We start from the raw sequence: 10,749 nt of genomic DNA, 5'->3' as shown, positions 1-10,749 counted from the left end.
GTTATCAGCTTTCCTACGTGCTTTTGGTAAGGCAGAAACAGAATGAAGCTCGAGAGAAATGCAATGTTAAAGTAAATGAAATCTAGTCTCTTTCTAAAAAGTGAGTTATAAGTAGTTTCAGGGACAACATCTGTCCCTCTGTCGCCCTGCTAACTTTTGTAATTTTACAATCACATTTCCCCTATCTTTGAATTGTTTGTCCCTCTCCCTTGCTGCTACATGAAAGACCTGCACAAATAGGGAAAACTGACTGACTGTCCAGTGAGACTGGCTACACACAGTGTGTATAACCAAGCTGATATATGTTCTTCCAATCTCTCTCAGCTACAGTGATCTTAGTGGTTACCAATTGTAGGTTAAAAAAATTAGACAAGTGTAATTTTTAAGATGATGGTGTCTCTTTAAAAGAAAAAATTAAATGGTAATGGGGCAAAGGAAATGTCATTCCCTGTAACTGTTCTTAGGATGCAAATACCTAAGAAGGAAGTCATCTCTTCGCAGCCTCCTTAAAAGCTGTTTATTAGCTTACACCTGCTTGGATAACTTGGCAGATTTACTTTTTTTTAATGGCTATTTTGTAGCATGTCATGTGGGATGTGTTGGGTTAATTGTGAGGAAAATTAGTTAGCTGAAAATGGGTAAGCACAGAACTGTGTAACGAATCCATTTGTTGTAAACAACAGACATGGATCAGTCTGGATCATACACACATCAAGGGATCTCGGATGAGAACTTTTATTCTTCAGATCTAAAACATGAGCCTCAGTCACTTGAGCTAACCAAAGCCTTTTGTAGCTACTGGTAGCATTAGGGCCTGTTTTCTCTTTTTGGCCGGCCTCTTCAGAGCAAAATCATTCACTCACTCATACACACAAGCCAGCGTGTTACAACCATCACTTTCAGCCTTTAAATCAAGACTGGATATCTTTCTAAAAGAGATGCTGTAGCTCAAACAGAAGTTATGGGGCTGACGCAGAAATTCCTGTGTGAGGTTCTATGGCCTGTGTAACACACAAGGTCAGATTAGATGATCATAATTGTCCCATCTGGCTGAAAAGTCTATTAGCCAGAAACCAGGTAACCTGGATTTTATTTCCAGCTCTGACAAAAAGTTACTGTATGACCTTAGGCCAGTCATGCTCACTGTCCCTCAGTTTCCCTGTCTATAAAATGGGGACGATGGTAGCAGTGTTGTGTCTCCCAGTTCACTGATGCATTTAAAGCCCTTTGGGATTCCGGGAGGGAAGATGTGTCAGCAGTGCACAGTAACTGGCTGGTGCATGTGCACCACTCCCTGCTACTCATGTTATCAGTTCTATTCTGTGTCATAAAAGAGGTTTTCCTGTAGCTCAAGTGGCAGGGGCCTGTGTTCTTGAGGCAGATGGAACTCAGTTCTATCCCCACTGTCACCAAGAGGTTTCATTTGGGCACAGCACGGTGACATCAGTGAAGTGCTACATGGCTATAGATTTTTGCAGTGAGAGTGTAGCACTCTCCTAACTGGCAGTGCTTTCACACGGGCTGACCATTTTCTGCGATGGCTTTTGTTTCATGTCGAAAGAACAGCCCTGCATATAAACAGGAGTTCTCGAGGACGTGGGGGATTTGCCTGCTCCAAAACAGGCCTTGGAGAGCAGGCTGGCTTGTGCTAAAAAGTGACTTAGGGCTGGAGGTAGTCCCGAGGCAGCTGTTTTGTGCTTAGTAGCGATGTCATCGTTTTCCCAAGGCCTTGGCTTGCCTGCTCCCACATAGTAACCACCAAACAATGGCTTGTTGGGCATGGGAGTGGGCAAGGAGGGGAGAGATAACCACAAGGTCTCAGCTGGTTATTGATCTTCCCTGGGTGGGAGGAGGAAAGCAGCATTGCATGAGAATTCCCCTGCTCACAGGGAGACACGCTGGAAAGTCTGATCCCTGGGTTCACTCCGATGCTTTCCCGTCCCAAAAAGCAACGTTTGGTCAACGTTTAGGGCAGCCAGATCCAGCTGTCCTTCCTCAGGAAAAGCCAACAGGTTTGGTTCGACCAGGGCTTTGCTAACCAATTCAAGCCAACATCCTGGGACAGTGAGGAGAAGGAGGTGGCCCAGCTGCCTCTCTGATGTCCGAGTGCCTCCCTGCTATCCCTGGCTAACCTCTTACAGCCAGCCGCAGCCCCGCCCTCTCAGCTGTGTGATCCCAGGAGCAGGAAGTGTGTGCGCGGTTGGAGTGGCAGCCAGCATGGACCCTAGTACTCCACATGGCAGCTGAAGAGGTGCTCAGCCTATCAGAGAGCTAAAGGGGGGAAAACTAATGAGGAAAGGGCAGGGGGAGGTAGAATGTGGGGAAGGAAGAAGAGAGATCTCGAGGCTGGATGGAGGAGAAGAGACAAGGGGGTGGGGAACAGGTTGCAGGAGAAATCCAGCGACACCAGGAGCCAGTGCAGGCTGGGTGGGAAGAGGTGCCTGGAGGAAACCTCCAATCCACCAGCATGTCTATGGCTGTCCAGCATCAAGGGAGTGGGTAGCAGTCCCCCCGATGGTCCTCCCCTGCCTTTGGAAAATCTTCTTTGGAAAATTATCCATAGAAAATGATATAAACTGCACTGGTAACTGTGCAGTGGGAGTATTGCCTGAGTGAGGACTGCAAGGTTGGGGCCGGGGGGATGAAATGGCATTAACACTCTCTCTTTCTGTGTCTCGGGAGTTCCCAAGGGGTTAATGGATTCAACATGAGTCTGGTTGTTTTAGAAATCTCTTCTGCATGTGACAGTGTTAATATATCCCTAGCCAGCTGGAGGAAATGTCTCCTGTTTTCTGGGATATTGCAAGTGGAAGCTCTATTGGAACCGTTTGAAAGAGGAAACATCTGACAGATAACACTCCGAGGAACCCATGAATATCAGGTTTTCGGTTTTGGGTGTAGGCTTTTTTCTTCTGAATCCCCTTTTGAAGCACAAGCTGCACAGGGGGGTGATGGAGGCCTTTGAATGGTAGCAGAGTAGACTGGATAATACTCTTGGAGATAAATGTGAGCGATACAGCCATCGCATCCAAGAGGCAAAGGCTTAAGTGTTAGATCTCCCCTCCCATCCACGCCCCAACTCTGACCCCAGTTCTTTGCACGGTTGGTTCTAAACATGGTCAGTGCCCACAAGCCACACGGCTAATACTCAATTACTGATGATGGCAGCTAACCATGTCTCACCTTTGCCAGTGGCCAAGGCAGGTTCCCCTTTTTTTTCCCCTGTAAGCACTGTAAGTGATGGGATCACTGAACTGGGTTTGCTGCTTAGCCAGTTGGCCAGTCCTCCCAGCTCTCTGTTCAGTAGGACATCCCCCACATGCTGCTGTTTGCTCTCCATGTGTATGTCCATTGGATCGTCTATCCCGTGCCCAGGCAGTATGGGATAGCTGTGTTACAGTGCTAATAACACTGCATGTTAGGAAGGAAACTGGTCATGCCATGTCATTCATTGAATACCGGGCATGCTTTTATTATTCTTATTTATTCAGATAGTGATGTAAATAGTCATAGTGTAATTCAGGCAACACGAACATGGGCAACAAATTGGGTCTGGGAGCATGCAGGAGACATCACTGGGGAGAAATCAGTGGGAAAGGATTCCTGGAGGAGGAGAGAAGGCATATGGGGATAAGAAACAGGAAGTTGTCTCAGGCATAGGAACAGCCTGAGAGCAGGCCTGAAGCTGAGAGTGGAAAGAGGGGACAAAGGGAGAGAAGACTGGGAGAAGGAAGTGGAGAGCACAGGGGGAAGTGGAGACAAGATCATGGAGGGCTTTGAGGAGCTTGACTCTCACATAGCTTTGTAATGTGTAGGGAGCAGTGGAAGCAGGAGATGATTTTGTGATCAGCATTTTGGAGAGAGGAGAAGTAAAAAGCGGGGAAGCAGGAGAGAAGAAGGTTACAGTGTTTGAGACAAGAGGTGACCATGGCACAGTCAGCTTTCCGGATACTCAGAGATCTGCTCTCTAATTCCTTGCTGTCTGTATTTTGTTCTAGGGCTCTAAATGAGAATATGGCCAATGGCATTGAAGATCTTATTGGGATCCCATTCCCAAACCACAGCAGTGAAGTCCTTTGCGGTTTAAATGAACAGCGGCATGATGGTCTACTCTGCGATGTCATCCTCATTGTCCAGGACCAGGAGTACAGGACCCACAGGTCTGTTCTTGCAGCCTGCAGCAAGTACTTTAAAAAACTCTTCACTACTGGCACTTTAACAGACCAGCCCTATGTTTACGAGATTGACTTTGTCAAGCCTGAAGCACTTTCTGCTATCCTAGAGTTTGCCTATACTTCAACCCTCACCATCACCACCTCAAACGTCAAGCACATCCTCAACGCAGCCAAGATGCTGGAGATCCAGTGCATTATCAATGTATGCCTTGAAATCATGGAGCCTGACAGAGAAGCTGAAGAGGAAGATGATAAAGAGGATGAAGATGACGATGATGACGAAGAAGATGATGATGATGAAGAGGAGGAGGAGGAGGAAGAAGTGGAAGATTTTGTGAATCAGGAGAACCTCACGGATGTCCAAGAAGTAAGCTGTCACCAAAGCCCTTCAAAGTCTGACCTTACCGAAGAAACGTATACAGAAGCACCTAGAGACTTCCCACATCATTACCCAGCCCATAGCTCTGCCGGCCACTTGGGCATGATACGAGACTTTTCCATTGAGTCATTACTTAGGGAAAATTTGTACCCTAAAACGAACATTCCAGAAAGGAGGCCAGCCCTATCTCCCTTCACACCAGACTTCTTTCCCCACCTGTGGCATGGAAATTTCAGTTCCTTTTCCCAGCTAGAAGAGCAGCAAGTGGACAATGGCCCTTTGGACCTGGTGATCAAAAAGAGGAAGATTAAGGAGGAGGAGAAGGAGGAGCTCCCTCCGGCTCCTTTCCCTAATGACTTCTTCAAGGACATGTTTGCCGGCAATCCAGGAGGTCACTTAGGGCACATTAAGGCAGAGAACGACTATAGCGCTTATCTCAACTTTCTAAGTGCCACCCACCTGGGAGGAGTGTTTCCTCCATGGCCCCTGGAGGAAGAAAGGAAGATAAAGCCCAAGGCATCTCAGCAGTGTCCGATCTGTAACAAAGTCATCATGGGGGCAGGGAAGCTGCCACGGCACATGAGAACCCACACAGGAGAAAAGCCATACATGTGCACTATCTGTGAAGTTCGCTTTACCAGGTGTGCATCAGTTATTACCATTGTATTTAGCAGTGCAGCTACAAAAGGGGGATGGCGCCCTAATAAAGCACTGATGGATTTATTGAGTCCAGCAATACAGGTTGCTAACCATAAATGCTATTTCATGGAGACCGCCTACTACGCGTGAGCCTGTGGCAGGTTAGGGCCTTAGTAGACAAGGAGAAAGATCTCAGTGAAGCCGCTCCATGGAGACACAGGCATTTAAGTAATGTGTCTCCTTCAACTTAAGAGTAAAGTGAATATCAAGGAAATAGGGGCCTGACACAAGCCCACTGAAGTCAATGGAAAGACTCCCATTGATTTTAATGGGTTTTGGATCAGCCTGTAGGTTATCCAGATAGCTACTAACCAGACAAGAGTGTAAATAAAGGTATGTAACATTTTCCATCTGGTCATTGTTTACCGATGTGGAATCCAGTGTGGAAGCACTGAAGAAACAGGTGTGTGACCAAGACTGGTGAAACAAATCAATGGATGTTTCTGACTAAAATGTTTTTGGCTATCTAGATAATCTAGGGGCTGATTCAGAACTCACCGAAATCAATGGGAGTCTCTCTGTTGACTTAGTGGAATTTGGATCAGGACTCTATTTTCTTGTAATTCACTGGCAAGCCTTGTCTATGCATTGTGTTAGAAAGTGAGTTAACTTGCACCGGGTTAAACATGATTTTGGCCTGGGTGTGGACCACAACCAGCTACCACCTGTTTAAACACAACTGTCCTTGTCCATACTAAGGCTGAGAACGTGCTAATTATGACATTGTTTGCTGTGTTGTTGTAGCCATGTTGGTCCAAAGATATTAGAGAAACAAGGTGGGTGAGGTAATACATTTTATTGGACCATCTTTCTGTTGGTGGAACAAGCAAGCTTTCAAGCTACACAGACAGACTTCTTCTTCCCAGACCGGAAGAAGAGCTCTGTGTAGCTCGAAAGCTTGTCTCTTTCACCAACAGAGGTTGGTCCAATAAAAGATATTACCTCACCCACCTTCTCTCTCTAATTATAACGTGTTAGTTACCAGGTTTTCTAACAGGGTTCATGTTCCCAGTGGAGACAAGGATGAAATCAGCAAGCCTGGGTCCAAATTCTGTGCTGATTTACACCCTTTGCACCTCCATTGACTCCAGCAGGGCCCTGGGAGGATATAAATAAGCACGGATTAGACCCATTGTGCTGTAAGTCGGCGACACAGATCTGATGCAGCACCATGCAGCTCTTCTCTGAAAAGCTTGGCCAATTAAATCCACGAGCAGAGACAAACAGATTCCTGGATCTGTTCTTGCTGAGTACAATTAATATCTAATGAGTAGAATCTTTACCATAATAAAGCTTTCTGACAAGAGCATGGCACTTCAGCTTCTGGCTGTGAGGGAGAGAAAACCCTGTTAGGCTGGGGTGAGCGAGCTGTTTGAAAATAACGTGAACAGTCGGAAGAGCAGAGCGCCTGACAATGGGCAGATACCTGGGGTGCACCAGTACTCCGCCTGCCTTTTCTTCCTTTGTCCCTATGATAATATTCACATGCAGTCTATGCGGATGATGGGGATTTGACCTGAAAATAAATTTCCATGCCATGCTACATTAACACAGCTGATACCGCATTCCAATATGCTGCACATAGTGCCGCGGGCCAGTGTAGACAATGTGATCTGGCTAACCCTGATGTTTAAAGGGAAAGGCCGATTGCCTGTGTTAATTAATGACTGCAGGTAATTTGTTCCTACCGTCGCTGTCACCCCACACCTATTTACATGTAAGTGCTATTGAAAAATGCTGAATTGTTAGCACTGGACACATACAACTTCCATTTAGCTACATAATAGGGAGCAATAGTGCAAACTTCCCCAACCTGCCCTACAACTATGCCTCACCCCTGACCTGTAGGGACTGTTTACACTTTCATGCCCATCCAGTGTTTGGCCAGCCTCTCTGTTGAGGCCACTGCCACTAATGCCAATTTCGACCAGGTGTGGTTGTGCTGGTGCTATGGATAACTGTCCATAGGGGAAGTAGCTAAGACCACAGACACACTTCACAGGCCCTATCAGACATACCTTGCTCTTATATAGCATTTTTCATCCATGTTATTTATGTTATCATAGCACCTAGGAGTCCCAGTCATGGACCAGGACCCCATTGTGCTAGGTGCTGTACAAACCGTAGATCTCAAAGCACTTTACAAAGGTGGTCAATATCATTATCCCCATTTTACAGATGGGGAAACAGAGGTGAAGTGGCTTGCCCAAGGTCATCTAGCTGTGCAGGAGCAGACTAGGGAAGCTAAGGGTTCTGCATCCCAGTATAGTGCTCTGACCACTAGGTCATACTGCAGGTTGAACCAACAGCGTGCCAGTAAGAAGTTCCATACTGCATTGTCTATCCTGTGTCTCCTTCCACTGCTCCCCCAAAACGCATATCTATCTGCAACCAGCTATAAGAGTATCATTGACAACTGTACCTAATTGGTATGCTGTAGCTTGTGTCAGCTTATGTGCCATCCAGGGGACTTTGTTCATGGAGAAGATGCTACATTAGAAAAACATTCTGGAACAAATTCTGATCTGGATGCACATGTGGTCCCCATTGACTTCAGTGGGAGCTGAGCCTACAGCTGAGACAGAATTTGTCCCTTCAGTGAGCAATTCCCGTAAAATGAGAAATGACACTTAATGGTCTCGTTATTGTTATTAATCATTTATATTGTGGTAGCAATTAGAGGGCTCAGCCAAGCCCAGGTCCCAGTGAACTGAATGCTGCACATGTATTTATATTAGCTCCTTCCAAACACACTTTAATATGGATATCGCTTTTCCAGAAGTTGTCGGGTGAGATTTTCAAAGGTGCTCAGCTTTGATCTGACTTTGCTCTCATAGAAGACAACGGGCGTTTTCCCAATGTCTTTAACAGACCCAGAGTTAGGTCATTGCAGGCTGCTTTCCACCAACTGCAATGGGAGCAGAAGGGCCGGGTACTTTTAAAAATCTCACCTGTCCATTTGAAGATGAAGGGCAGATTTCAATTTGGGCAGGAAGGGCCTGATTCTGAACACCCTCTGGGTGTACCACTCCCACTGAACTCAGGACTTGGGCCCTAAGTGTTTTCTTATGTTGTATTGTGTGCAATGATACAGACAATTGAGAAGATATTAAATCCGGAGATGGACAAAACAGGTTTGGTTTTGAGATGGTTCTGATCCAGGACCCAGTTGTCCAAACTTCAGAGTTCAAAGAGAAATGGATGAACGGTTCTGATTTTGTACCACTGCAGTAAAAAGGTTCTGTATTCCACATTTTGCCTTCGCACATCAGATATTCTATATTACATGATTTCTAAATTCATATCCAAGAAGCAGAAGCTAGAAAATGGGTAACAAAGAAAGTCAAGCAAAACTAAAGCCCTAATCCTGCCTAGAATTGTGCAGGTATGTAACTTTACCGCCATTGACTGCTATTCATTTGAGTAAAGTTCACATGCCTACGTTTTTGCAGGATCTGCCCCTGAGATCATACCATCTAATCACACAACACTAAAGCTTTTTCCCCCCTCTCTGATACACTGAATAAAGTGGGCATTTAAAAACCTTGAGATTTTTGTAATGAGTTTGCAATAGCTTTAATGCGCGGGGAGGGGGAGGGTTGTCTGTTACAAAGAAGGCTAGGTGTGTTTTTACTGTAATATTGGTGTAATGTTGATCAGTTGTGATTAGTTTTTAAACCCAGACTAGGATGGTTGTGATGCGCATGGAAGGATCCCTGTGATTCCTGAGCAAACATCTGCCACCTGTTGCTGCAGCGCTCTGGGAACACTACAGAACTCAGGGAATCCCCTCCAGCTAAAGAATAGATTAAGGTCCCAATTCTGCAGCTGGATCTGTGAACTCTTGCTCCTTTGTAAAACTGATTGCAAGAAACAGGGCTAATTTAATAGGACATTGATTTTTTTTTAAATGAAGATTGCTTAGACTCTAGTCTGGTTTTCGAAGGTTTGGAGGATTAGAGAAAACTGACAATATGTTAGCTGTCCTGTTTGCTGCGTTGTAGCCATGTTGTTCCCAGCCAGGCCCACCGTTCTCAAGGAGAGGGTCTTCAAGCCAGAAAGACTCCCTTTTTTTATTTGTTGTTATTGGTGTTGTGGTAGCAAACAAGGTCCTAATCAGTATCATGGCCCTACTGTGTGAGGTGCTGTATACACACCCAGATAGACATCTTCCTGCCTCAAAGATTTTATAATTTAAATCCTCAGTTCTTCGAAGACTCCTGCTTAACTTTACGCACCAAGTATTCCCATTGACTTCAAGGGGGACTTTCAAAGGCAAACACTTAGATAAGTCTGTGGAGGACTGGGGTCTCTTTTGAAACAGGGTGCATTCAGTGAGTGTGACATACCAAAGAGAGAGAGGGTGGATAAGAAAGGTAAGATCCGCGGGTTCCATAAGTTACGTTTGTGCATCTCCTGGTGCTTCCAAATCACCTGAAAGTGCTTTAAAAAGAAAAAAAAAGTAAGCTGATCATTTTTATTAAAAAATATAAAAACAAGCCCGTAAAACCCTCCTACTTTATAACATACTGGCTTCTATTAACAGCTGTCCATAGAATACTCCTGTAACTCACGTTGTAGAGGCATGTGCTAAAGGATCCAGATTGTATCTTACTGACAGTTGTTCATAATGGTCTGAATCAGTTGTGCCTGTATCTATAGTATACGATTCTGGCACCCAAGGTGTCTGTCAAGAAAAGGGATCCTGGTAGGTTAAAAATTATGCTACTATAATATTATATTTTTTTAAAATTATATTGTTTTTAATTTATATTGTATTGTAAGAGTATCAGTGACAACTGAACCTAACTGGTATGCTGTAGTGTAGCTTGTTAAGGTTGACTGATACTTCCCATTATAGGACTCCATTTTCAGTTGTTTATAACTTTGCAAAACTTTAACCACTTGAGGTGAAATTTTCCATGCCGGGTGTCTGCCTCAGGCGGCTTTGAAAAATTTCAGCCAGAATGGTCCAGCTGTTTCTGAGAACAAGGCTGGGGGGAACAATACATTGTTTTGCCCATTTAAAAAAATTCTGATGGCCTTTTCTTTGAAAAGCCCTATGCTTTGGAGGAGGGACTTGACATTTGGCAGGGTGACCGTCTTTCTGTCAGGGAGATGCGTTTTGCCTTCCCCATGAAAATCCACCCAAATTTGGCCAAGCTATAAGCCTTTGAAAAATCGCAGTTCATACATGCTCAGTAGAGACTTTGATTTTAGCAATTCAATTTCCCAAAGATTCCATCCACCACGGTGGAGTAGGACTTTGCCTGCAACTGCAGCTCTGGGCAGTGCCAGGGTTGGGCATCTGAACTGAGAGCAGGGAGCCTGTCTCTCCTGTGCTCTCAGTGACCCCTCTGCTAAGCCCAGGCAGAGGAGGAGGCTGCCAGATTCAAATGCAGATGAGATAAGAGCTGACCCTGCAGGGAAGATGGGGGAGTAGACTGGGACAAGAAACCTGAGGCAGAAGAGATACTATGACTCATATGCGCCCAC

The 10,749-nt window shown here is 45.3% G+C and overlaps 1 protein-coding gene across 1 annotated transcript in view; it reads left to right on the top strand.

Moving 5' to 3' along the window:
• The first annotated feature begins 4,014 nt into the window (after positions 1-4,014).
• ZBTB7C (zinc finger and BTB domain containing 7C) overlaps positions 4,015-10,749 on the top strand; it is a 13,411-nt gene continuing 6,676 nt past the window's right edge. Inside the window, exon 1 of the mRNA XM_024210245.2 lies at positions 4,015-5,195. Coding sequence (XP_024066013.2) covers positions 4,015-5,195 — 1,181 coding nt within the window. The remainder of the gene's footprint in view (positions 5,196-10,749) is intronic.

This window comes from Terrapene carolina, unplaced genomic scaffold (assembly GCF_002925995.2).
Source record: "Terrapene carolina triunguis isolate 2854851 unplaced genomic scaffold, T_m_triunguis-2.0 Scaffold69, whole genome shotgun sequence".
Taxonomy (NCBI): Eukaryota; Metazoa; Chordata; order Testudines; family Emydidae; genus Terrapene; species Terrapene triunguis.
This window is presented reverse-complemented; position numbering and strand designations above follow the sequence as displayed.